Consider the following 26,544-nt stretch of genomic DNA (forward strand, 5'->3'; position numbering starts at 1 on the left):
CTCCTCTTCCCTACTCCTTCCCCACTTTCCCTCCCTTTCCCCACTCCTCCTCCCCCCCCCTCCGTCCCGGCCCTCCCTCCCTTGCCTCCCTTATCCCTCTGCCTTCCCCACATCCGTTCCTCTTCTCTTTCTCTCCTCCTCTCTCTCCTCCTCTCTCTCCGCCTCCTCGCACCTCCAACGACGCCATCTGCGAGACTGTGCTGGGCTCGACGGGGGAGGAGACGTCACGGATGATTCCTGAGCAAGATGAGAGGCAGGGACGCGAGCCCAGCAGAGCTGACCTTTCCTGTCCACCTGAGCTGAGAAAAGTTTGGTAGGGAATGTGACGGGCAGGGTGAGAGGAGCTCTCATGCTGTAGCAGTCAATCGCGCTGATCCTCTTCTCCTGCTCAGACTATCACGTGCCAACCCCTCGACAGCTCCCTCCTCCTCTCTTCCTGTCTTCCTCCCTCCCTCCTCCTCCCTTCCTGTCTTCCTCCCTCCCTCCTCCTCCCTTCCTGTCTTCCTCCCTCCCTCCTCCTCCCTTCCTGTCTTCCTCCCTCCCTCCTCCTCCCTTCCTGTCTTCCTCCCTCCCTCCTCCTCCCTTCCTGTCTTCCTCCCTCCCTCCTCCTCCTCTCTGGTCTTCCTCCCTACCTACTGGCCTCCTGGCCTCCATCGTTCCTCCCTCTTACCCTCTTCCCTCCTCTCCTCTTCCCTGTTGCCCTCCCCTCCTCTCCTCCTTCACACCTGGAAGACATTCTGCATGAGAGTCTCTCTGTCTTTCTGCTGGGTCGTTTCATTGCTGGCGCTGCAACCAAGTCAAGAAGAGAACAGAACGTCGCCCTCGTCCCATCCTCCTCTCCCCTCCTCTCCTCTCCTCTCCTCTCCTCTCCTCTCGTCTCGTCTCGTCTCGTCTCGTCTCGTCTCGTCTCGTCTCGTCTCGTCTCGTCTCGTCTCGTCTCCTCCCCTCTCCTCCCCTCCATTCCTCTCTTTTCTTTCCTACTATCGTTGTGCTTCTCCCTCCCTTTGTCCCTCCTCCGGCCTACTGCCTTACCCTCGCAGGACGCAATGCATTGAAAATGTCTTGCTCTCCTCCTCCTCCTCCTCCTCCTTCTTGGCGGATGCATCTTGCCGTTGCGTGAAGCTGCTGCCATGCCCCAGCCCGCACGTCGTTCCTGCTGCTCGTCTGCTCCAGCCGTCACCCGCAAAGACTAACGCTCGTCCTCTACCTGGAGGAGGAGGGATGTAGCTGGAGACCTCCTCCTCTCGCCTTCAGCCTGCCTCTCGTTACTACTGGCAAATGAACGAGAAGGGGGAGCAACTGTTGGAGGAGAAGGATGAGGGCGAGGGCGAGGGCGAGGGCGAGGGCGAGGGCGAGGGCGAGGACGAGGACGAGGGTGGAAGCAGCTGCCGGAGGTGGTTGTGGACGAGGATGAGGAGAGGAAGACCAGGACGACAGCACGAAGTCTTCCTTCAATTCTACAGGAAGCCAGCTGGACATGGCGGCAGCTGGAAAGCTTCCATTGCTCGAGACTAACAAAGAGAGTGAGAAGAAGCAAGAAATTCAGAAATGCAGGAGGAGAAGGAAGAGTAGAGAGGAGGAGGAGAGCAGAGCAGAAGATAAAGCAGGAGCAGCAGGAGCAGCAGGAGCAGGAGCAGGAGGAGCAGGAGGAGCAGGAGGAGCAGGAGGAGCAGGAGGAGGAGGAGCAGCAGGAGGAGCAGCAGGAGCAGGAGCAGCAGGAGCAGCAGGAGACAGTACCGAGATCGCAAGTATTCCACATGTGAGCGGAGGCGAGGTGATGTTCCTCGTAGCTCGCCAAGGAAGGGAGATGGTGTCGAGAACAGCCGCGAGGACTGCGAAATCTGAGGAGGAGGAGGAGGACAAGCAAGCTACCTGCTGAGGATCGGAAGGGAGAGGGATGATGGTACGAGGCGAGGTGGCTGTTGAAGTTGGTCCAAGAGGAGGAGCCGAGGACGGGGACATAAAGCTGGGAGTACTGCGACATCAGGATGAGTCTTATATTTCAGCATCGAGGACGAGGAGGACGAGGACGAGGACGAGGAGGACGAGGACGAGGACGAGGACGAGGAAGACCTGCGAGGTTACGGCAAACGTGACGGCAGCAGAGCGAGCTCGGCGGTAGCGGTTGGCAGAGTTGAGGGAGAGAGGGTTAGAGGAAAGATGGTCTTCGGACTTAGCGATGAAGAAGATTGGAACTTTCGAGAACTCGTCGTTAAGCATCTCGCAGACTTTCTGAGATGAAAGACAATCATGATCGATCGTGAGAAGATTGATAGACAAACTCACTGATCCGATGGCTCCAAATGCGTTGTCTGTATCGCACATCATTTGAAAACCCTGTGGAAAAAACAAATTCATCTAAAGCTCAATGTGATGCTATTCATCATCGTCATGGCCAACACAAGCACAAGCACAAGCACAAGCACAAGCACAAGCACAAGCACAAACAAAAACATCATCATCATCATCATCAACAACATCATCATCAACTTCAACATCAACATCAACATCAACATCACCGCAACCGCCAACAACGTAACAACTTCATCATCCTCATCATCACCACCACCTCCATATCCTCAATAATAATCATCGTCTCCGTCGTCTTCATCATCATCATTCTCATCCTCATCATCATCATCATCATCATCATCATCATCTTCATCTTCATCTTCATCATCTCCATCATCATCATCACCTCCCCCTCCTCGATCTTCATCACAGACCTGCAATGTGTCGCATTCTTCAACCCACCAGTGCAAGTTTTCTTCCCATTCTTCTTTCAAACTTGTTTGTTCATCGTCACTTTAAACGTTTCTCATTTGCTTTCACATACTTGCTGTCATCCGTTTCCCACATCAAACCAGATGCGAAAGCATTGTCATAATCCCTTCCCAACCCCTACAGCAGATTATCAATGCATTACAACAAAGTTGATAAGTTATTCAGATGTCATTATCATCCCCTCTATCAACTCTATCATCGACAACAATACCAACAATACCAACAAATACTCTATCATCATCATCATCATCATCATCATCATCATCATCATCATCATCATCATCATCATCATCATCATCATCATCATCATCATCATCATCTCCATCATCATCTCCATCATCATCTCCATCATCATCACCGCCACCATCTAAATCATCGACATCGTAATCGCATGCGTCGCCATGTTCTTGGTCATCTCGATTTTACCTCCGTCAAATCATGACAAGTACGATGATGGTAATTCACCTGGAAGGCATCAAATGATAACAGCAAACACAACTCGTTTTACTTTGAGATAATCACTCCAATATCGAACAGTATCATCATCTATAACAATCTCTTCTTCTTCGCAACGCTGCTCCCCCTGTACTGTCTGCCGCCTTGTCTTGGATTCAACCTCATTTGCCTGGAATAATCTTGAATGCGTGAGCAGCAGAGCACAGGAATCTACCTCATTGACATCCTCCTCCTCCTCCTCTTCCTCCTCCTCCTCCTCTCCCCCTCTTCCATCATAGTTGTCTGAAGTCACCAACGTGAGTAACCCAATGTGCCTCATCTCCAGCTCGTTCACCTTCCAGCATCCTTGCAACAAAGGGATGATGCTGTATCTGAGTTCAAAACGTCACACACGCAAGCTTGTACAACCGTCCACGGCTCACCGGTTCCGTCACGCACTTTGTAACAGCTCCTTGCCATGCTGAAGTCATACAACTTTCGCCAGCAAGACCATCCGCATCGTCCTCCAAGCACCCCTTGCGACATTCGATTAATCTCGTGCACATCCCTCGTCACTCCTCCATCTTTCCTCCTGTGTCACTCCTCCTTTCCTCCCTCTTCCTCTCCCTCTTCTCTAACCCCTCTTCTCTCTTCTCCTCCGCTCTCGCCTCCCCCCACCCTTCCCCTCCCCTCATCTCCATTTGCCTCTCCTCCCCTCCCATCCCATCCCATCCCATCCCCTCCCTTCTCCTCTCTTTTCGACTCCTCTCATCTCTTCTCTTCTCTTCTCTTCTCTTCTCTTCTCGACTCGACTCGACTCGACTCGACTCGACTCGCTCGACTCGACTCCTCTCCTCTCCTTGCTCACCCATCGACGAAGCGAGCCTCTGTTGCTCCTGATGTCCAGCAGCATCACCCGAGGAACGCTCACGTGCTCTCCCACCTGCCGGAAGAACGCACCGCAGTCAACCTGCTCCAGCATGGTCAGCAAGGGACTCAGAAGCAATCATGGCGGGTAGACCTCCTCAGTTGACCGACCCTCCTCATCGTATGAGGCCATCTCCTCCTGAGGTGACATGGTGAGGAAACTTGAACATTCTGCCTCCTCACTCTCTTACCTGGATGTTCCAGAAGTGAGAACCGACATAGTTGCTGTAATTTCCAAGTTGAAATGTCAAGATTTCCCGCATGTCCTGAAGAATTCATGTCACGGATCATACACTTCCCGTCCACACTTTTGCACGTTTGCATTTTTTCTCTCCCTCTCCTCCTCTCCTCCTCTCCTCCTCCTCCCTCCTCCTCCTCCTCCTCCTCCTCCTCCTCCTCTCCTCCTCCTCCTCTCCTCCTCTCCTCCTCCTCCTCCCTCCTCCTCTCCTCCTCTCCTCCTCTCCTCCTCTCCTCCTCTCCTCCTCTCCTCCTCTCCTCCTCTAACCACCCGTCCTTGTTCTTCCATCCTTCTCTTTCCCTTTCCCTCTCTCCTCCCCATGCGGCTCTAAAAGGAACATCTGCTGCCTGAATTAGAATTATCTAATCCAGTATCTAATCAACATTCGCTGTCTCCGAGTATCCATTTTCACATACCTGAGGCGGACTTGCAAGGTCACTGAGTGTCACCTCAGTCAGGGCCCAGTGCTGCCCTTTAGGTCAGTCAGCAGCCGCTAGTTTCTACACCTTCCCCTTCCTCTGGCAGTGGATTCACATCCGATCCCGCCAATCTTCCGCCAGGTCAAGCGCCTTGACGGTCCTGTCTGCAAGTACTGTTCAAGTCACGCCAGTGAAGCGACTCTCCTGATCATCGGATGGTTCTCGCGATGCTTTAAATTCAGTAAATTGGTATTATTGTCTCTTAGAGTCACTATCTTTGAATCAACCATCAACAGTTGATGGATATGATCCTCTAGTATCCGGCAGCACCGCCGAGTCCGGCAAACACTCATGCTTATCATCCGATCGTCAAGTCCGATCTGTCCCATCACCATCCCATCACCTTCCTCAGCTCAGAAAGTTGATCAGGGCTCGTGCTGGTGCTCGGAGCCCAACTCTCCTCATCCTCTGCCAGCTGCACACAGCGACCGTGAACCGGGTGAGCGTACAGGACTACTTCCTCGCTCACAATAAGTTTGCGCTGTTCTGCATCCTCAGGATCTGCTCAGCCATGGACACAACCGGAAGGAATTTCTGCTCGAGATCTCTCGCCACCAGCCGGAGCCTCTGCTCCCCCTCCATGGTCTTCTGCATCCCCTCTATCGTCTCGCTCTGCCATCACTCGTCATCAACCCCTCCTCAACCCCTCTGCGCCCCCCCCCCTCTTCCCTCGTGCTCGTGCTCGTGCTCGTACTCGTGCTCATGCTCATGCTCCTGATCCTCCTGTTCCCTCTCTTACTCCTCCTGATCCTGATCCTGATCCTGATCCTGATCCTCATCCTGATCCTCATCCTGATCCTCATCCTCCTCCTTCTCTTCTCTCACCGCATACAGGTCGGGCTCGATGTCGTCCCGCAGCGTGTCGTAGCCTCTCCCAGCGATCGTATGCCTCGAGACAGCCATCAGCGCGCTGCTGTCGTGTTGCACAGCATTCTCAAATTCTCCCTTAGAAACCTGCCCAGCTGCAGTTCAGCTGCGTTCGACTTAGAGGGGTCGACTCACCGGAATGATGCAGCTGTTGAAAGCGATTACTCGCCCAGCGGCGTCAAACTCCTGCTGCTGCAGCAGCTTTGCTACGACGCAAGAGGACGACTGGTTGTCTTGAAGGTTCCTCACCCTGGCCAGGATCTCGAAAGGTCTGCCTGGTTGCAAGATGAACGCCAAGGTCCCGAACATAGCATAGCAGAAGTAGTTGAACTCCGTTGACAAGATAGGAAGCTCCCTGCTCCCCAGCCTGGAGATCGTCTCCTCCACGTGCAGCCCAAGCATCCGACTCAGACTCTCCGACACGTACACCTCAGTCCCTTTCCCCGTCAAGGGGTCGAAGCTTTGCCTTGCAACGCCAACCTCGCTGATGGCGTCGTAGAAGATCTTCTCCATCTGATTTGCGTTCGCCGAGTTGAAGGTTCCTTTCGCGTGAGCCTGCGCAGCCTTGGCCAGGTTGTACCGCATGATGACCTCGATCGCGTGGAAGGCTCGTCTCGTCACGATCTCAAGGTACGGAGGAAGCGTGTGAAACACTTTCATCAGCTGCCTTGAGTCAAACCCAAACTCCCAGTGGCGGGACAGTAGAAAGCTCGGCCACCCCATGTTGATCACCCGCTCTTCTAACAGCGAAGCTTGATCGAACTTGATCGTTCGAGTTGTGAATTGCAGCGGCCATTCCACCGTAGTCAATGCGAGTGCACGACTAACCAATGCATCTCCCTCCTCTCTCAAAGTCCCCTCCTCCCTCCAAGTCCCTTCTTCCCCTTCTTCCCCCACAGGTCGTCGTGCCCTGACCGCAACCGCCTCCTGCTCGTCATCGACGCATAGAGCCTGCCTCCCAAGCCTCACGCAGCGCGAGCATGGCCGCTGGTCATCGCACTTGGTCTTGACACTCCTGCACACCACACACGCGATTGAGATTCTCTTGCCATGAACGTAACCCGGCTCCTTGGACTTCTTGATCCGGACACATCGATGTGCTATGCCAAACTCTTTACATTTCCAGGACCTCCCGTCAGCGCCTTCACTTGCGTACATCCTCTCCTTACCTCGTGCAAGGCTGCTGCTCGTCACATTTTTGCTTCGCGTCTCTGCAGGGTTTACACGCAACCCTCATGCGGGGCTTCCGACTGGCTGAGGGCTCATCTGCGTCCCTACCAGAGCCTTGCTCTGGATCGCTTTCTGGAGAACCTGGAGACCCGCTCTCCTCTCGCTTGCTGCTTACTGCGGGTCCATCCTCTCTCACAATGATCATCTCTTGACCTTCTGACTTTGTTATCGGCTCTGTCCAGCCCTGCACCCTTCCTGTCTCCCTATCTCCTGCTTCCTTCCTGTCTCCTTTTCTCCTGCACCCTTCCTGTCTCCCTATCTCCTGCTTCCTTCCTGTCTCCTTTTCTCCTGCACCCTTCCTGTCTCCCTATCTCCTGCTTCCTTCCTGTCTCCTTTTCTCCTGCACCCTTCCTGTCTCCCTATCTCCTGCTTCCTTCCTGTCTCCTTTTCTCCTGTACCCTTCCTGTCTCCCTATCTCCTGCTTCCTTCCTGTCTCCCTATCCCCTGCACCCTTCCTGCACTGCCTGTCCTCGAAGGGGAGCAATTAAAATTCATCCCCATATCTCCTTCGTTGTTCATCTTATTATGTCTGTTATGTCTATAAAGCTGCCTTTTGTCCTTTCTAAATCTATCTCTGGGGCGAACTGGTTTGATATAGAGCATTGGTAGGATATTTTTCCTCCTTAACTTTGAGTAAAAGGTGATTTCCTCCTAATGAGAGTTTTACTGAAATATGATCTAGTCGGACTCCGGGTGTGAACCGGGGCCGGTATTTTTTTTTTCTTTTACAGCAGCTCTCTGATGTTTTTTTTAAGGTGTTCTCTTTTTTCTCTGGTCAAATGAAATTCCCTGGTCAAAACTCGGCGGAGAGATCACATTCCGATAGAGGGAGCATGAGAGGGGAGCCAAGGGGAGCAGAGCAGAGGGGAGATGAACAGAGAGTAGTAGAGGGTAGCAGCGAACAGAGAGAGTAGTAGAGGGTAGCAGCGAACAGAGAGAGTAGTAGAGGGTAGCAGCGAACAGAGAGAGTAGTAGAGGGTAGCAGCGAACAGAGAGAGTAGTAGAGGGTAGCAGCGAACAGAGAGAGTAGTAGAGGGTAGCAGCGAACAGAGAGAGTAGTAGAGGGTAGCAGCGAACAGAGAGAGTAGTAGAGGGTAGCAGCGAACAGAGAGAGTAGTAGAGGGTAGCAGCGAACAGAGAGAGTAGTAGAGGGTAGCAGCGAACAGAGAGAGTAGTAGAGGGTAGCAGCGAACAGAGAGAGTAGTAGAGGGTAGCAGCGAACAGATGAAGAGTTCTGTGACGAGACGAAGCAAAACGAGATCGACCAGAGAGGGGCAGAGATCAGCAAAGACAAGTGAAGTAAGGGCAGAGGATGACAAAAGGGAGGAGAGAGGAGAGGAGACAAGCAGCGAATAGAAACGACCAAGGTCACGAGGGTCCAAGAGAAAGAGATGAAACGTCAGAACATTTCGTATCAGATAGAAGCAATAAATAGGAACAGAAATAGACAATATAGGAATAGAAGCAGACAACATTAATCAGATGCAGAAAACGAGATGGCTGGACTTGCTTTTGCGGTGTCTGGATGGAGTAAATATGCCCTGGAATCTCTCGTTCTGAAACGCCTCTCCAGAAGCGCAAACATGGAAATGCAAAAGGCATCAACAGCCCCATCGGATTGCACAAGTAAGGACGTATTCAGCACCTGAAAGGCTCCTTTGTTGTCGATGTCTTTTTATGCTCCCTGTCTTGTTGTTCATCTTACACTATCGTAGGTGAGAGCAGCTCAGTCGTGGGTCCTCCTTACACCTGGAGGGAGATGGCGAGGAGACCGTTTGCTCAGTGTCTTGGGATGATTGTGGTTGTTCTTTCTGCCCTCATTGTCACCGTAATCGCTGTTGCTGGCACGCGAGCTGAAAAGTGTGTCTGGATCCACGGTGTCTGTTATGATCGTCCATGAATCTAGTTGAATGTTGAGTACTCATAAAAAGTAGTTTACATCCTATCTCTTACTTCGCTTGCTGCCTTTGCTTTTCATTTCCGCAACTTGCCTTTCGCCTAGTCTTGTCTTTTCTCTACCCTTTCCGCACTTGTTTCAGGCTCTTTCCCGCACATTGTGGGGCTTGTTCCTTTCTTTGCAGTCAGTCAGTATGTTCACTTCATGTATCGACATGCATTCTCTTGATTGAGAAACTTAGCCACCTCATCGGCCTACAATCTTGCTGAAAACTCATTGAAATGATAGTTTATTCATAGCTAGTAAAAACATCTCATGTTGTAGTTCATTCATAGCTAGTAAACATATCTCATGTTATGAACCAACAGAGCGCTGAACATCACTATCAAGAAGGAGAAGGATGGAAGTGCGAGGGAGCCTGCGCTTACTTGCTTCGGCATCTTCACATTCCCACACACATCAGATCGGGCGTAGCTGCTAGTGAACAGCGACTTGTCATCGCTGCACTTGTCAAACTTGGCATTGGGGTAAGCTTCATCCAGCGAGCCAATGTCGTCACACTTAATGCCCATCTTGTTGAGATTTTTCCCGCTGAACGACTCCTTCACGACTGACCAGTTGGGGCGTTTGGCATTGGAGATAATGACTTCCTCCTTCACCTTGGCGGCGGCTGTGGGATCCACGTCATGCAACCAGGGGAGCGCAGCGGCACAGAAGGCCCAGGCCTCTGCCTTGATCTTGGCGAGGTTGGAGTCTGAAGTTATGTCTGCGGAGGAGGCCTCATACGAGTACACGATGCAAGCTTGAACGACAGGAACCATCAGTTGAGCTCTGATGCACTTGAACGATTCCGCCACCTCAGCAGCTTTGTCAGGAGTCTGAAGGTATCGCTGCGCAGCGGTGAACTGGTACATGAGCTCCCAGTTGACTCGCGACGATCCGCCATTGCCGATGATGTACCCGTAGGTCTTGAAGTCCTTCGACATCTTCTCCGCTAGCATGTACGGAGCGTAGCCGAGGCCCTGGCCGTCCACCTCGCCGTCCTCTTGGCTCCCATCCTCTAGGCTGCCGACATAGAAGGCCCATGCCTCGTCTAGCGTGTGAGCTGCTCCGTTGGCCTCGAACCTTGAGTTACCCAGACTGACGTCGTTGTAGCCAGCCAGAGCTCCTTCGATCTCGTGCAGGACGTAGAGCCAGTCGATGGTGTACTGAGCCAACTTCTTTGTCATCTGCGATCGGGCGCTGTCTGTCTTGGCGAGATCTCCAGTGGCATAAGTGCCGTACTTGACTTCGTCCTTGCCGTCCAGAACTGCTCGCATGTGGTCGTCCGCGAAAGTCCACGTTTGCCAGAAGGCGTGTGCCATCTTCGCAAAGGGTTCAGACCGCGGGAAGGTGCTAGAAGGATCTTTGTAGATGTTTGCCATGTCTTGCAAGGTTCTGTACTTGACAGGATCTGACGACTTCATCGACCCTCCACCTTCAGTGTAAATTTTCTTGGCTGCTGTCCAGTCATTCTTTGCCAATTCGATTCCTCGCAAGTCCAGGTCAATCTCTGAGTGCTCTTTGACATCAGACACTGGAACGTAGCCAGCGAGACTACCCGCCTTCACAGCCACGTTTCCACCGGAGTAACCAGAACTAGAGCTGTCCTCCTCGCAGCTTGACGCCAGAAGGAGAGAGGCGAGAATGAAGAGCTTCACGAGCATCTGCAAAGACAAATTAGACAACCATACTACGACACCACCACAAGGCAAGATTCAAGTCTTGAAAACCAAAAGAACATCTTCAAAATAGACACATCCATGACTTGGATTATCGCCTAACTTCCTCCTCACATTCTAGTAAAATGTACTAAGATGATCCAAGACAATGGCACAAATAGGAGCAAGAGCAAGAGCAAGAGCAAGAGCAAGAGCAAGAGCAAGAGCAAGAGCAAGAGCAAGAGCAAGAGCAAGAGCAAGAGCAAGAGCAAGAGCAAGAGCAAGAGCAAGAGCAAGAGCAAGAGCAAGAGCAAGAGCAAGAGCAAGAGCAAGAGCAAGAGCAAGAGCAAGAGCAAGAGCAAGAGCAAGAGCAAGAGCAAGAGCAAGAGCAAGAGCAAGAGAGAGAAAGCGAAAGAGGAAAGGAGAACGGAGGAACGTGGAGCCAGAACTGTGAGGGAGAAGAAGAGCGGATCGATGTAAAATTTATACGCAGATAGGGGTAGGGGAACAGGGGGCCTCCTCTAGCCAGGGTACTTTTTCATCTCAAATCACTAAAAGTTAGACTGTAAAAGGGGGTGGGTAGTAAGAAAATCAGGAATTCTGGGGTAGGGGGTGGGGCTGGTCAGAACCCTCCACATGTCCCTGGTCAAAACGCTGGTCAAACTAGACATGGGATTGAAATTACATCCTTTTATAAAACTAGCTGTTTGTCACGGCGATGCCCGGGAAGAATTTCACATCTACACAAGTAAGTTAGTCTTCTTTTTCAGTCAATAAAACAGAGTCTACACAGGTTTTCTAAGGAAACTGATGTCACATGTGAGTCATTGATCATTCTTCCTTCTTCTCATCATCTATTCCTCAAGGTTGCTTTCGATCTCCACATGATCTTACTCTGTCTTCCAAACAATAGCTCCTTCATCATCTATTCCTCAAGGTTGCTTTCAATCTCCACATGATCTTACTCTGTCTTGCAAACAGTAGCTCCTGGGAGCGAAAGCCTAATTACTTGCTGATCCTAGAACTTGTTGTCTTGCTGTCCCTTTCCTCGACTCTTGTCAATCTACTCAAAGCCTCTGCCGATCAATCTCAAATCTCAAATCTCAGATCTCAAATCTCAAATCTTTCTCTTGACCTGTTTATCTGGATTCCAAGGATCTTTGTAGCCTTGCAGACGAAGTAAATCGATCTTGAAACAATATCAGTATATCCTCCATGTACTTTCTGTAGCAAGCTTGAGTTGCCTCAATGCTGAGATTTGACGATGAAGCATACACATTAGCACCGCTGCTTAGAAACTGCTCCAAACTTCAGTCAGTAAGGTAACGTAGACCAGTGGCAAACCATCAGTCCATACCGAGAGTGCATGATTCACGATTCAGGAAGAACCCGAACCTAACCCACAAGCCTCGGAAAGGTGGTTGCTGAGAAGAGTGTCATGCGATATTGCCTAACAAAACTTCATGCACATCACCTCAGATCGACGCTCTAACCAAGAAGATCCATATGTCATTTTCATTTCCTCATTTCGCTGCTTTCACGCTGGCGCCTCCATTGGATTTCAAGACGTGCAGATCTCTGTTCATGTGTTTTGCTTCCACTTGTGTCGCCATGGCGATGCTGACCTGCAACGAACGTTTATGTGACGAACAGAGGACCTTACCTAAGTTACCCAAAAGGCAGCCAGGCTGGTGCTTTTTCAGTCGGTAACTGCTTTACCTTGTATTTGGCAATTGGTCATGAATGCCCACGAAGCATATACTCAACTGCAAGCAAGTGGGAACATACCTTACATACCTTACAGCCGGGGGCGCGGTAGGAGGGGGAGAAGCATGAAGGGGAGAAGACGGAGCGAGTAGAGCTGCGAGTAGAGCTCGAATCTCTCAACGAAGTGATATTGGGGTTGAGTAAACAAAATCTTTATGATGGGGGGGGATAACTTGAACACATTTCAATAGTGGTGCTACTGTTATCACTGTCAGTCTTCCCGCAGGTCTTCTCGAGGGTCACTGTCCGATTTCATTCTCCAGCAGCTCGTCCAGCTCCTGCAGGTCTTCTATCTGCGTGACGTGCTCCACCTGCTCCTGCTCCTGCTTCTGCTCCTCCTCCTGCTCCTCCTCCTCCTGCTCCTCCTCCTGCGGCCCCTTCCCCTTCTCGGACACCGTCTTCTCCTGCTGCCCCAGTTGTAAGGTACAAACACCGGACGCTTCCCCACCCACCTTGAGCGACTCTGTCTCAGTCAGCTTGTGGACCCTCAAGACCAGGCGGGTCTCTCGCAGCTTCCTGAAGAGCTTGTGATTCTGCAGCGGCAGCGTCAACTCCTGCTCTTCGCCTTCGGGGAGCTGCTCTAAATCCAGTTGCACTGATCCCACCAGATCGTCGCTCGTCACCTGAGAACAGAAACCCGTCAGAGTCATCAGCAACCTCCAGCAGCTGTCCAGGAGGAACTCACGTCGTCCTTGTCCCACAGCGTGACGCTGAGCACCTTGGTCCGACTTGTCGTCGTCCACTCGAACTGCTGCTCCCACACCGGGTTCACGTTCTTGTGTTTCACCTCCGACGCAAACGTCGAGAGCCCCGAGCACGCGTTCACAAAGAGCACGCAGTAGGGGTCACACCCCGAGAACAGGTCCATTCTCGGCAGGTTGGTCGCCCGTACCAGCGTCACTCTCAACAGCTTCACCGACGTCGGAGCTGGTGCAGTCTGAACTTGTTGCTCCTGCTCCTTCTGCAGCGCTATGGCAGCGGGCGCGAGCTCTTTCCCGATGCTTGTCAACAGGTCAAGGACCTGCTGCTGGCTGCCGAGGAGTTTGACCTGACCGATCTGCGTTCCGATCTGCCGTCGGATGCCCTCAAGGTCATGCAGTTCCAGCAGCTCGCTCTTCCTTCTCTCGGAAATCACCGATGGCTCCGTTCCGTAGCGATTCATCAGATCTGCAGACGCAACGATCTCATCCTCGTTGAAGAACAGATCCGCAAGCTGCTCCTCTTCCCCAGCATCTGGATGTACTTTGTCTGTCTTCCTCCCCAACGCTCGACGAGCGAGCGCAGCAACTTCATGAGTGTCGAGCGAGACGCCTCCAGGCAGCAGGATCAGCCTTTCCTCGTCCAGGTCCCGCTCAAGGATGCGACGTTGGCTCTCCTTGGACGTCAACGTCTCGCGCTCCTTCACCAGCGCCTCCTCCAGCTTCTGGTTTGACACGAAATGACGAGCCTTTATCGTCTTCCTCAGCCCATGCCAAAGAGTCTCCAGCAGGTCCTCCACCAGCCCTGTCGTCCCCTCGGTCTCCTCCTTGACCTTGGCGTACGCGTCCACCAAGATGGCGAGGAACACGTTGAGAAGGATGAAGAAGGCGATGAACAGATACGACCACAGAAAGATGTGAAACGCACCGTCCGGAGCTGCGTGCGACATCTACGACTACATGTTAGCACAGCTCTTGGACCGCTCGTCCTCTGCTTGCTCACCGACGCGTAGAACTGAGTGGTGTCGAGGCTCAGCAGGAAGATCAGAAGCGTCAGACATGCCGTTGACATATCCTTCATGCCCTGCCACGTGAAACCAAGTCAGTTCCTCCTTGCTCTCTCAGTCCTCCTCTCCTTCCTTTCTGAGCCCTCCACCTCCGCCTCCCCCTATCACCACCTCCTCCTCCTTCGGCCTTCCTCCACCTGTATTCCAGTCCTCACCTCGTATTGGTGACCGAACAGCATGTGACCGACCACGGAGTAGCCGTAGAACACGACAGCAAACAGCAGCATGAAGTGCCAGAGGTCGCTGGACGCGCGAGCAATGGTACGAGTGACGAGACCCATGCGCTCCTGGAAGTCGAGGGACTTGAGCATCCGGAGGACGAAGAGAACCACGCTGACTCCCGCGAAGAAGGAGTAGAGGTTCATCGAGTCCGAGATCGTCCGCGCCTGCTCCAGCAGTATGAGGAGGTCCATCTCTGCCTTGTTGTCTGTTCGGAAATGCCTTGCCATGGCATTCCCAGACTTGAGCAGTGGAACCTGGAAGCTGCTTCCTGTCTGCACAGTTGTGATGCCTTTCCGCTGCTGTCCTGCTGTGCTGTACTCGGGCCCGTAGAAGAGGATAGGATAGTTGGCCTTCATGTAGAACTGGCGGCAATCGAAGTAGTGGAGGAGGCAGGTGATGATTGTGCCCCACATGAAGGCGAAGTGAGTCCAGTCGATCCAGTTGAAGGGATGCGACAGGTAACCTGTCAAGTTGTACTTGCGGATCTCACCCAGCAGCTCGTGGACCTCCATGTAGCTGTTGATGAGGAGGAATGTCACAAGTACGGCGAACAAGAAGATTTGCATGCCCGCTTTGGGCCCCGCGAAGAAGTCAACGGAGAAGGAGTTGACCTTGTAGTCCCAGGGAATTCTTCCAGTGGTCTGCCAGTTGAAGATGAACTCGTGCAGTGCAAAGATGTTCTTAGGAGCGTTGTAGGTGAGAAACTGTACCCGGACTTCCTCAGTCTGCGAGTCTATGAACGATCCATCTTCCGCGAACTGAATCATGTTCTGAGCCAGCATCTGCGTCAGTCGCTCGTCGAAGTAGAGCTTGAAGGTGTCCGCCTCAGACGGCATGATGTACTTGCTGTCCTTGTACGCTACCTTGAAGCTGCTGACGTTGACAGACGCCTCTTCGTCTGAGATGAAGCCGTCCTGGTTTGTATCGAAGAAGTTGCTGTCGTACTTGTGCGGGAAGAAGCCGATGGGAAACGACAGCTGAGTCTCTCCACCTGACCGGATGAGATGTCTCTCGAGGGGAGAGTAGAACTTCTCGGGCATGAGCTTCGGGTTGTACATGGCGCTAAAGGTCATGAAAGATGGATCGTACCCATACGGCGTATCATCGAGGGTGGAGGAAGGGCAGCTGACAACTCCCTCTACCGACTTCATGAAGCCTTGGACATGTTTGTTCACGCTCTGAGCGCAGGACGTTGGTTTCATCCTTCTCTGTGAGATCACGATGGCTCCGACGATCCTGTTGTAGGGAGTGATCTCGCGGTTCTTGGGCTCGAAGGGAGGGACGATCTTAGGCAGGCCCTCACTTGCATTGCGGTACTCCCACACGCTGAACTGATAGTCGCTGGGGCACGTGGCCCTTGCTGTCAGCCGTTGCGCGTTGGTACAGGCGGGAAAGTTTCCAGAGGTCGGACACATGAGAGTGGGACACCTGGCGTCGATGGCGTCGTTTGCGTCAACCTTGCAGAAGCTGCAGATGTCACAGGTGCTCGTCTCCTCCAAGCTTGTCGAGCTCGGCTTGGTGCAGAACAGTCCTGCATCGCAGTCGTAGTGCGATTTACATTCCTCACCTGTCAATCAGCTGTCAAGGACTGATAAGACCATCCTGCAAGTTCTCACCTCGCGCGCCCTTGTTGAAGAGCCAGCTGGTACTGATCGCCATCTCCTGCTGGATTTTGAGGAGAGGACAAGCGCGAGCAAGCGCTTGCTGCATCAGCTGCCGATGATCCAGCAGCACGTTGACGATGGCCGCCACCTGGACGTTGGATGTCGCAAACACTTCGCTTGACACGTAAACTGTGGGATCTTGGCGAGTCACATTGAACCTCATCTGCTGGGGCAGAGCTCGAGTCACGTTGATCTTTTGTTGGACAATCTCCCTCCAAACTTGATCGACGGAGAAGTTTCCACAAAGAGGATGCAATACAGTCGAGCTGTTGGCGAGCGCGGTCGAGGAGTTGTCCAACGAAGAGTTTGAAGAGTTCGAAGAGTTTGCAGACGACGTCAACTTGTTTAGAGTGCTGTTGCTGGGCGTTGAGCTGGAAGCTGGAGGTTCTAAGAAATTGACGAGGAAAGAAAAGCTCACAACAGGAGGCCCCAGGAAATAGTTGTAGTAGTACCTGTAGTATCGACTACTCACTGTAACATCTGGGTACTTGTTACAAGCTATCACGTTGACCCGTATGTATCTCCTCGAGGTCGCGCCCTCGTAAAAGAGCACAATCTTGGAGCCGTTCTTGATAGCGTTTGGACAGGTAGTAGTGTCTGGCCAGTCGGCGCAGTCACAACGTGGTGTCGGCTGTGCGTCGGTGGAGTAGGTGTAGCGAAAGTAAGAGACGCTGGAAGTACTCAACACCTGGATCTCTGCGATAGAGATGCCGTACAAGTAGCTGTTATGCAAAGGCCTTAGGACGTGCTCGACCTTGTTGAACACCGGGGTGTCTGGCTTGACAGGGCAATAGGCTCCTTCACCCCAAGAAGCGCAGAAGCCTGCTTTCTGGACAGAACTATCCGATTTGAAACTGACCTTCATGATGCCCGTGGGTGACGTCAGCTGAGGGTTGATCCGATCCATCGTCCCGCATAACGTCGCGAGCAAGGTCGATTCCGAGTCCAAGCAATTTACACTCGTACATGAGTAGATCTTGACCCAATCGTATCTACATGTGCTATGATATTCCACATCGAAGCTTTGAAACGTGAGAGTCAGGTTGCCATTTCCCGACGGAGCGATAGTCCAAGTACAAAGTGTGTTTGAAGAGTAAGTGGTTGTGAAGCCCGACGCCACATAGCCAGTGGTGCTTGTAAGAGTTTGACCCGTGCTGGGGCAGTTAGAAACTGTTCGCAACGAATTCTTGTCAGACTTCGCCTTGGGACCTTCGACCTCTTCTATATCAGATTTGCCTTTGTGGGAGGACGGAGACGCGGGCGGATGTTGAGAACCAGCTGGATGTTTGTCTAGTGCGTCTTGTCCAGCAGTCCCCTTGGGAGGAACCACTTGTGGCAGGTGACTCCTTGGGGTTGCCTGACGCACTCGAGAGCGCCGAAGCCTAAGAGGTTCATCGCAGCTGGACCCTGACTCAACTATGGTCGCCTTGTTGGCCTGCGCGTACGGACTTCCGCTGACATTGGGCAGAATGCTGCAGTAACCTACCTTCGCGAGATTTACTATCAGAGAGGTTGGTGGAGAGCTTACCTTGACTATTGTCTCCAGTACGCCAGTCACTGAATCCTTGAGGTCAATCCTGCCGCTGACCCCGTACTTGGAGGTGAAAAGGTAGCCGACATCTTGCCATCAGCCTTTCGTCACAACTCTCAGCCTCTCTTCATCTCGCTGGCTACCTTGTGGGTTGAAAGTGTCGCAGTAAGCAACCTGGGATTCCGAAGGCGAACGACACAAAGTCTTGAGCGCATTCTCGCCGTACACCGCGTTCTTGATTATTTCTCGCAAGTTTCCGTATTCAATCGCTGTCTTCCTTGGTTGCAGACGTGAGAAAGAGCTGTGACTCATGTTAGCTTCTTCATTGTACACGGGCCAACATCTCTACCTGGGCGTGATTGCAAACAGCGAAGTTACTGCTTGATTCTCCACCAACCCCTCTACAGAGGATTCTTGATACAGCACCAGCGTAAGATCACCGTCCGGAGCCTCAAACGTCAGCTGAGTAGCGTTGGTGTCACTCTCGAAGAGAAAGTCTCCCATCGTCTCGCTGTAGATGTTATAGAAGAATCGCACCCTCGACGTGTCCTGCTCCAGCTCCGAGTCCTTAAGAGAGATACCAAGCTCGCTGCTGCTTCGCTTCACAACATCCTCCAGCGTGATCGTCAGGCTAGTCACATTCTTGTACTTGCCGCAGTCTTTGATGCATCCGAACCTCCCGAAGCCTGGAAACTCGTCCGGTCCATCACATTTCCCGTCCCCGCAAACAGGGTCGCTGAAAACCACTTGGGCTATCCCGCGGAACCTGTGGTTCACCGTCAGCAAGGACGAGTGCATGGGTGCCTACCAGGAGTAGAAATCTTCTGACGTACTCAGAAACCCCGTCGAGCCCAGACCCGAGTTCATATACCCTCCGTTACCCAACAATGGCAGGCTACTTCCCACTAGGTCGATGACTGAACTTTCAACGTAGTAGGACGACTCGATGTCTCGCTGCAGGAAAAGAAAGGAGACGTACACTATGAAGAAGATGGATGTTCCGAAAAGCCTCGTGTATGATGAAGAGCGCAACAGCTTCTCACGAACCTTTGTCAGGAGACCGTCAATTTGGATCTCCCTGCGAACAATAGGATCGCTTCTGCTCCTTAGCCCGAACAGCTTATGTATCTCTGTGTCCCTGAGAACTCCTTCCACCTCGTGGATGTCATCTACCAACGTGTCCACCGGATGTTTGATCAGGTGCTCGATCTCCTCTTCCTCGACGCTCCTCGCCTTCTTCTCTCTGCGCTTCTTGAGGACGGACGCAACAACCGCTCCCTGCATGCTGAACGAGTGTGCCACTAGCTCCCTGTGCTCCCTGCTCTGTCTTCGGTTCTTGTTCCGGTCAGCTAAGAGCCTCCATGCTTCTAGCCACTATTACATTCCCCAACATGTTCGCTTGCCGAAGTTCCTCAACGGGAGAAGGGAGGGGTGAGGGAGGGGTGAGGGAGGGGTGAGGGAGGGGTGAGGGAGGGGTGAGGGAGGGGTGAGGGAGGGGTGAGGGAGGGGTGAGGGAGGGGTGAGGGTGCAGGGCGATGGTGGGGTGATGTCAGGCTCAAAGGGGGAGCCCGGGGGAGGGTTTGTCAACTTTTTTTTATGCAGGTGCTGATGGGTGGTAGGGGTACAACAAGTACGGGTCCAATCATACTATATCAGTGGACTTTAGGTGGTGGATGATGAAATACCACCCCACCTCCTTCAGAAAGTCAACGCTGCTCCTACCCCCTTGACGCCTGGATTATAACCCACGCTCGAGGTCGCGAAAGCCAATTGAAATTTGAGGGTTGGGGTGATGGTGGGTAGGGTGACTGTGCTGTGAGGGTGGGGTGATGGAGGTGTGAGGGAGGGGTGACAGTGGGGTGATGGAGGAGTGAGGGTGGGGTGAGCCGGTGGGGTGATGTCAGGCTCAAAGGGGGAAGGGGGGGGGATGCTTTTCAATTTTTTTTAAAACATAGGCACTGATGGGTGGTAGGGGTACAACAAGAAGGGGTCCAAATCATACTATATCAGTGAGCTCTTCACAGGGTGGGTGATGAAATACCACCCCACCTGTTCAGAAAGTCAACGCTGCTCCTACCCCTATCAAGCACCGGAAGTTAATTCTTGGATCGTAAACAGCGAAAGCAAGTTCGACTTTCGTCCTTTATGAGTCAAGGCTCCAAATACACTTGAAATATTTAAATTTGATGCAATGAATTGTTTCAAGATTCATGATTTCCGTATTGAATTTGGCCTGCGTTCAACGGTTGGTCTCCTGAGTGATCACTGCAACCCGATTACAATTTTGAATCCGAAGTTGCGCTGCTTCCCCGGCCCCGGCGGTCGGGATGTTTATTATTACTGAACTCGGCCTTTGAATCACTCGGAGTCCAACTTCCGGCGGCTCCCGACTGTGTTGGATCCGATGATCGCTCGGCGCACACTTTCTTCAGCTCCGAAGGCCTCAGTCCCGGGAATCCCTGTCCTTCCAAGTTCGCTGCCATCATCGGCGGCGGCCCGGGCCACAGCGACATCATGGCCCAGTGGCGCGAGACCGTACCCCGGAATGGTCCTGCGCGAACTTCGGCGAAGGTAACGGTGAAGGGACTCGATGATCAGTTAAGTTTGGGGACACTGCCGCGGCAGTCCTGAGGGCCCTGTGGTTCTCGCTCTGATTTTTAATTTAAGTTTGAGTAAAACGATTGACACTCTGAGCAGTGTGTTTGACTCAAAGCCTTAGTATTTTTGACTGAGTTAAAAATCACTGAATAGTACGAGGACAATCAGCAGAGACTGCCGCCGAGGCATTCCGTGCTGCCAGTTCACTGAGTTTTTTCAGCCGGGCCCTCGTTTGGTGCTGGAGTCCCGCCCAGCCGAGTCAGCCGGGGAGCGTCGTGCCGTGCTGCTGATGGCCTGCTCAACCAACCCGCTGGGCGGGGGGGCGGGGGGGCGCGGTGACTCGCGCGGTTCGCCACCCGCAGGAGGTCTGGGACTCCGCCACGTAGTCGTGCGACTCCAGCCCCTCCGACGGTGAGCAGCAAACCTGACTCGTTCAAGTTCTCGCCGGACGATAGCCTGCCGACGATCCGGCGGCGGCAAAAGTTCCAGCTGCGTGTGCAAGTCGGATCACCCCCTGAGATGTTTTGCAAGCGGGGACTCATGATCCGACTTGCGGCGAGGCCCGGAGAGGTCATCCAGAGCTGCCGTTTCGGAGGCTTCAACTTGGCAACGGTTCGCCGAGCGATCAGCCCTGGCAGGAACGCTTCCGGGCAGTCGCAGACCAGCCTTGAATGCCGTGTATGTAAATGCCACGCCCTCCTGCGGGGTGAAGACCTCTTTATCCGATCTGGATCCGACCGTTGGAGTGCCGGTACCGTCGGTACGGTCGTCGGGCGGGACTCCGGCGAGTCCCCGAACTCCGGGGCCCTGCGGGCCGGCCCGGGGGATGGGGCAACACCCTGCCTTCACAGATAGCAGTAGCCCTTTGCCTGTCAGTGTTAAACCTCCCAGGTCACCCCTGGTAAATACCGCATTTAATGGGGTCCTGATGCCCGACGGAAGCAGGGGTTGGCTAAACATGGGGGTCAGCCAGTAGGGACGCATGGCAGGAATGCGAGCGAACGTTGCGCATGCACAGAAAGAGAAGAACAGGCGAAGAGGAGGAAAGAACGGCTACGAGACTGAGCATAGATAGGTTGAGAAGACAAGTAAGTAGGTCAGAGATGATGAAAGAAGAAATGACACTGAATCATACATGTGCAGCGGAAGAGTGTGCGATATTAGTACTTTGACGATGATGCCTGTGCATGATTCGCTAAGAATTTTCACAACGATGCAATATAACATCGAACAAATGATGATGCTCTCTGACTGTTCTGTTTGCTTCTCTTGTAGCTGATGCTGTTGCATTCAGGAAGGTCGATGTGAGGTGGGACATGAAGTCAGAAGTCCCAAGGTGAACTAACAAAAGACATGGACTCAATTAGAGTTATGAAATCCCCCTGTTGATGCCGAGGACACGTCTGGTCGCTCGCCAATTCTTATGCTGCTACATCAGGGAAGTATGGCACATAAGTTTTCTTCAGTGGAGATTTAAATAGTGCTGGACCAAACCATGATCAGCGCTCGAAACTCGAAGTTGAGACCCAAGAATGGAGCTCAAAGTCATCATAATCCCATCAAGAGTGAAAACGTCGTGGTGAATTCTGCATTGAATCGAAAGCACCTGGACATCTTCAAGCAGTTGGGCTGTGTTGTTGATGTGCTGCAGTTGCCCGAAGACAGCAAGAAAGACCCTTTGAGCCCAGCACCCGACAAGAAGCCGGCAAGAAGGTCGACTCTGACTCCCTTGACAAGCAACGACCCGAAACAGTCCATGCTCCAACGTCAGGCCGCCATGCCTGTCAGTCGCCCCCGAACCTCCAGTCTCGCCAGCAGGGTCTCAGCTCCGAAAGTAGCGATGCATGCTGTCGGCCGCAGAAACGCCAAGCCGTCCATATGCGTTGCCTACAGCAAATCATCGTCAAAGTTCTTGGAGCAAGTGTCTCAGCAGATTGGTTGGCAGTCAGTGAATGAAGAACGAGATGATAGCGATGTACACTGGGTGGTGTCGAGTGAGCAACTGAATCTGAGATTGCGAAAGATCAAGGAGCATCAATTCTGCGCGAGGATCCCTGGAATGAATGAAATATGTAACAAGTGCAGATTCTCAAATGCTATGTTTCTCGCCCAAAAACTCTTTCCCGAGATTGTAGATTTTTGGCCCAAGTCATGGGTGCTGCCAAGTCAATACAAGGAATTGAAGAGCACGATGAAAGGCAGTCGTTTGACATTCATCGTCAAACCCGGAGACGGCGCGAAGGGAGAAGGAATTTTCATAGCGTTGGGGTATGATGATCTTTTTCGAAGGCTTGAAGATCATCAGAAGAAGTTCAACAACCTGGATGTTGTCGTTCAGGTCTATCTGGAGCAACCGATGCTGTTGAAAGGAGGATACAAGTTCGACCTTCGAATCTATGCCTTGATACAATCGGTTTCTCCTTTGCGAGTCTATGTTTGTCGTGAAGGTCTTGCGAGGCTTTGCACTCTGCCTTACAAAGCTCCTTCACAAAACAATGTGAATCAAGTTATGGGGCATTTGACTAACTACAGCTTGAACAAACAGAGCGACAACTACGTGTGGAGTAAATACGATCAAGATGAGGCCGGGTCTAAAAGAACCATATCAGCAGCTTTTGCGGAGCTGAAGAGGATGGGGTTCGATGTGGATCAGATATGGCGACGGATAGACAGGCTGGTGCATGTGACTTTCCTAGCAGTGCAGCCCATGCTGCTGGCTTCTTCACTACAGCTGATGCAGGAACATGGCGTGCCGAGGCGATGGGGCTATGATGGGGGAGCTGGTTGCTTCCACATTGTGGGGGTTGACGTGATGCTGGATAAAGACGGGAACCCATACCTGCTAGAGCTGAACGCTAGTCCCCGGCAGGCGATTGAAAGCATCTTACCAGCTGATGAGATCGATGTTGCTAGTGGAGAGAAAGTGTGCTCATGCGAAGACGAGGACTTTATGCACGTGCATCGAGTTTGTGAGGTGGACAAGAAGGCAAAGACTTGCGCTGTGGGAGGTGCGTTGCAGATTGTGGTGCAGAAGAAGGGCTTCTCCGCCAGTCAAAGCAACTTGAGTGATGCCCGACAAGTCCATCAGCGAGAACCGGTCACTTTCGTAGCGACGTTCATGGGGCAGAAGCCTCGGAATACACAACTGCAATCGCTGCCGCAAAAACCCGGAAAGAGTCTACCGCATGTGAGTTCTCTGTCGAGGTGCTATGTCATGGTGAGCGGAAGGAAGCATGCTCTGATGAATGGATCACATTCGGATGAGACCGAATCTCTCCTCGACGACGACCCTCTAGACTCCTTCTTTGCCCGCGCCGATACGTCCACCGACTATCCTGTGAACTTCTTTCGATCTCACCCGGTTGTCTTACTGTCTGCAAACACAGGTGAAGGACGAGCGAGGGATAGATCCGGACATGGAAGATCTTGAATCACGATTCTCAATCGTGCGTGAAATTTTTCAGATCTATGACAAACTCATCACCAACAAGTTCAAGTTGGATGGGAATCAGGTGTTGCCATCGAGTTTGAAAGTTGCACTCTAGTTGCTGCCAGTGTTCTGAACCTGACCTCAACCAGATGCGTCGGATGGCAAGAAACTGCGAGGGTTCAAAGGGCGTCTTGAGCAGGTTCAGTCACTTCCTCCTCCGCTCTCTGCATGCACACCTCTCACAACTGCCTGCTGCTCCTACCAGGGGTGAAGTAGACGTTCTGTTTAACAAAGCGCTCGCCATGGCCGAGGGCCACGACTTCAAGGTGGGACAGGAGGGGCAAGAGCGATGGGTCACGGGCTATGGCAGGGATGCACAACGTTGGACTACAGCTCTATGGCATGGTACCTGCTAGGTGACAGGGAGGAGCAGCTGCGATATGAGACGGGTGACGCGCCGGCAGAGCTCGGAGTCCTCGTCTACCCGATGGACCCGCCGCTTCAAGCTCTGCGACGAGTGCTTGCGGCGAACAAGTGATGTGTATGCTGGAAGAGACCTGCTCTTACGTTTCGAGACAGCAAACTGACCAGCCTGTCGACAATCGAGGCTCCTGTGGTATAAACAAGCTCATGCTCGCGATGTTAGTTGATGCTAACGAAACTCTTACTTGTCAGATCATCTGATGATACGTCGACGACTATGGGAGATCTCCGCTCAGGCTGGGAAGCAAGATCTATTCTTTTGTAGTGATGTGATTCGAACGTGTACTTGACATACATACATGCTCTCTGTGAACACCCCTTGAGGTTTCAATACTCAAGAAACGTGTACCTGACCCACTCCCACCCGATGATCAGCGAGTACCCTGCGACGGCAACCAAGGCCATGATCGCTACAGTCTTGTCCGACTCCTTCTTGCTTGCAGATCCTGCCGCGGCTCCACGCTGACGCAAGGCTACAGGTTGGTTGGTACCCGCCGAGTCCGGGAACGTGACGCACTTTCTGAGCTCCCTAATGATCTCTTGGTGATTCATGTCAAACTCACTCGCCAGCTTCTCAACGACTATCTCGAACTCCTCGAAGTCGATGGTCCCATCCTTGTTCTTGTCCCATTCTGCAGTCACTGACGCTACCTCCTCGTCTGATGCCACCAGCCCCACGTCCAGCAGGGTGGATTGAATCTCCTTGGCATCAATCCTACCATTGCGATCTCGATCGATGGCCAGGAAAATCTCTCGCAAGGCCTCGTCGTATGTTACAACTTCATCCTGATCGTACGAGCGAAGCCTTGCAACTACCTCAACCAAAGAAGGACGACAAGGGTAGGGAACAACAGCCCGTCTCGGCGACTTGAAGCTCGAGAACAGAGTTTTGTGAGCGACGAGACCCTTGACACCTCGAGAGCAAACTTGACATCTCTTCCAGTCAGTGAGTCCTCCTGCATGCCCAGCGATGAAACAGAACCTGTCCTTCCTTGCTCCCCGCCGGTAAAGTTTCTCCTTGAGGCATATCCTGGAGCGATCCCTCCCGTCACATCGCATGCTGCATGCATCAGCAAGCTCCCTGCTATGACCTCCAGCTCCAGCTAGTCCCCAGCTGTCTCTCGCCCCTGCAAGTCCCCAGCTGAACGCCAGCAACATGGCCGTCGTCAACCTGACCATCGCCCTTCTATAGATACCTGAGGCGGGCTGGTGTTTTACTAAAACTGTTTTAATTACTTGGGCAGTGGTACCTGGAGCAAAATAAAATAATATAAGAACTTCTTCTCAGTACAAGATATTCTACTAGATTATACTTATATCGTACCATAGTAAAATGATTTTGTAAATATCCCTTGAGTCGGCCATGACAGTGCACTACGACTGGACAACAGATGGAAGAGAGGGCAAGGGAGGAGGAGGAGGAGGAGGAGGAGGAGGAGGAGGAGCAGGAGCAGGAGCAGGAGCAGGAGCAAGAGGAGGTACAGGGAAGTGAGGTAGAGATGCAGTGATGCATGGTGACCGAGGACAGGGGGAGGTAAGAGAGAAGGTTTCAACGTCGATCATGAAAGCTGAATGTGAGTTTTAGGGTTTAGGCTCAACAAACTCGGATGAAGAGCCTTGCAGTGGTGTGCTAGAACGAGATGCAGAAGCGAAGATCTTGGTTACAATGGGAGGAGGAGGAAGAGGTGAAGTAACGTCGAGTACAAGGAGAAAAGGGGATGCGATGAAAGAACGAAGAACGAGTGTGAGGGAGAGGAGGAGCTATGAAGAGGAGCACGATGTATACGGTTGTGATGCCATGGATCTAACGCTGAGAGCAAGAACATCTTGAGTCTATCGCTGATATGTCAACAGTTCACCCGGAACTCTTCTAGTCGGCAACCATGGGTGACCTTGCGGCCATGATGGCTGCGAGGAGGAAGAAGCTGGAGGAGGTGGATGAGGACGGGTTCTACTTTCGCTCCCCTCCGGCAAGCAGCACAAATCCTACGAATGTCAAACAAGCTGCGAAGAATCAGCAAAATCAGGTAGGGAGAGACAAGAACCCTCCCCCTCCTCAATTTGCCTCTTGTTGTGCTCCCCTCCTGCCCTCGGCCTCTTACCATCCTCTCCTCGTGATTGTATTGCCTCCTCCCTCCCTTTCACCCTCCCCTTCCTCCCTCCCTCCTCCTCCCTCCCTCCCTCCCTCTTCCTCCCTCCTCCCTCCCTCCTCCCACCCTGCCTGCCTGCCTGCCTGCCTGCCTGCCTGCCTGCCTGCCTCCCCCCCCCCCCCACCCACCCACCCTCTTTCCCTCCCCTCCTCTCTCTCCTCTCTCTCTGTCCCTCCCCACCCCTCATTTCTCTCCCCTCCCTCGCTCCCTCCCTCAGTTCCTCCTACCCTCTCTCCTTCGCCTCGTCTCTCTCTCTTCCCCCATTGTTTTCCTTCCCAACCAATTGTCATTCCTTCGCCCGCGAAGCGCCATCAGCAGCAGCAGAGGGAAGACTCAACCTCTTAAAGAACATCGAAGAGCGGCGCCCTGCACGAAGC

General features: G+C 52.7%; 5 protein-coding genes across 5 annotated transcripts in view; 1 reads left to right on the forward strand and 4 right to left on the reverse strand.

Moving 5' to 3' along the window:
- GUITHDRAFT_148111 (hypothetical protein) overlaps window positions 1–6,888 on the reverse strand; it is a gene marked incomplete at both ends in the record, with an annotated part of 7,332 nt that extends 444 nt beyond the window's left edge. The window contains 21 exons of the mRNA XM_005820094.1: window positions 173–237; window positions 282–384; window positions 726–786; window positions 1,033–1,164; window positions 1,208–1,511; window positions 1,873–1,975; window positions 2,074–2,232; window positions 2,287–2,337; window positions 2,727–2,787; window positions 2,837–2,901; window positions 3,211–3,249; window positions 3,455–3,522; window positions 3,575–3,611; window positions 3,663–3,755; window positions 4,088–4,189; window positions 4,338–4,412; window positions 4,801–4,856; window positions 4,891–4,934; window positions 5,333–5,475; window positions 5,689–5,817; window positions 6,559–6,888. Coding sequence (XP_005820151.1) covers window positions 173–237; window positions 282–384; window positions 726–786; window positions 1,033–1,164; window positions 1,208–1,511; window positions 1,873–1,975; window positions 2,074–2,232; window positions 2,287–2,337; window positions 2,727–2,787; window positions 2,837–2,901; window positions 3,211–3,249; window positions 3,455–3,522; window positions 3,575–3,611; window positions 3,663–3,755; window positions 4,088–4,189; window positions 4,338–4,412; window positions 4,801–4,856; window positions 4,891–4,934; window positions 5,333–5,475; window positions 5,689–5,817; window positions 6,559–6,888 — 2,220 coding nt within the window. The remainder of the gene's footprint in view (window positions 1–172; window positions 238–281; window positions 385–725; window positions 787–1,032; window positions 1,165–1,207; window positions 1,512–1,872; window positions 1,976–2,073; window positions 2,233–2,286; window positions 2,338–2,726; window positions 2,788–2,836; window positions 2,902–3,210; window positions 3,250–3,454; window positions 3,523–3,574; window positions 3,612–3,662; window positions 3,756–4,087; window positions 4,190–4,337; window positions 4,413–4,800; window positions 4,857–4,890; window positions 4,935–5,332; window positions 5,476–5,688; window positions 5,818–6,558) is intronic.
- A 2,323-nt stretch (window positions 6,889–9,211) lies between these two features.
- On the reverse strand, window positions 9,212–10,563 carry GUITHDRAFT_148112 (hypothetical protein; the record flags this gene model as incomplete). Its single annotated transcript, XM_005820095.1, has 2 exons — window positions 9,212–9,229; window positions 9,286–10,563. 2 exons carry the CDS (start codon window positions 10,561–10,563, stop codon window positions 9,212–9,214), a joined length of 1,296 nt encoding a protein of 431 aa, XP_005820152.1.
- Window positions 10,564–12,563: 2,000 nt separating this feature from the next.
- Window positions 12,564–18,790, reverse strand: GUITHDRAFT_120654 (hypothetical protein; the record flags this gene model as incomplete). The annotated part of the gene is made up of 10 exons (XM_005820096.1): window positions 12,564–12,731; window positions 12,777–12,947; window positions 13,010–13,972; window positions 14,026–14,106; window positions 14,245–15,878; window positions 15,928–17,461; window positions 17,504–17,595; window positions 17,650–17,807; window positions 17,856–18,272; window positions 18,315–18,790. 10 exons carry the CDS (start codon window positions 18,788–18,790, stop codon window positions 12,564–12,566), a joined length of 5,694 nt encoding a protein of 1,897 aa, XP_005820153.1.
- Window positions 18,791–22,148: 3,358 nt separating this feature from the next.
- Window positions 22,149–22,982, forward strand: GUITHDRAFT_52231 (hypothetical protein; the record flags this gene model as incomplete). The annotated part of the gene is made up of 1 exon (XM_005820097.1): window positions 22,149–22,982. A coding segment is annotated over one exon (834 nt), but the record flags the coding sequence as incomplete, so codon positions are not given.
- Window positions 22,983–24,605: 1,623 nt separating this feature from the next.
- GUITHDRAFT_39765 (hypothetical protein) lies at window positions 24,606–24,785 on the reverse strand (the record flags this gene model as incomplete). The annotated part of the gene is made up of 1 exon (XM_005820098.1): window positions 24,606–24,785. A coding segment is annotated over one exon (180 nt), but the record flags the coding sequence as incomplete, so codon positions are not given.
- Window positions 24,786–26,544: the final 1,759 nt, after the last annotated feature.

Source organism: Guillardia theta (genome assembly GCF_000315625.1).
Source record: "Guillardia theta CCMP2712 unplaced genomic scaffold GUITHscaffold_191, whole genome shotgun sequence".
NCBI classification, from domain to species: domain Eukaryota; class Cryptophyceae; order Pyrenomonadales; family Geminigeraceae; genus Guillardia; species Guillardia theta.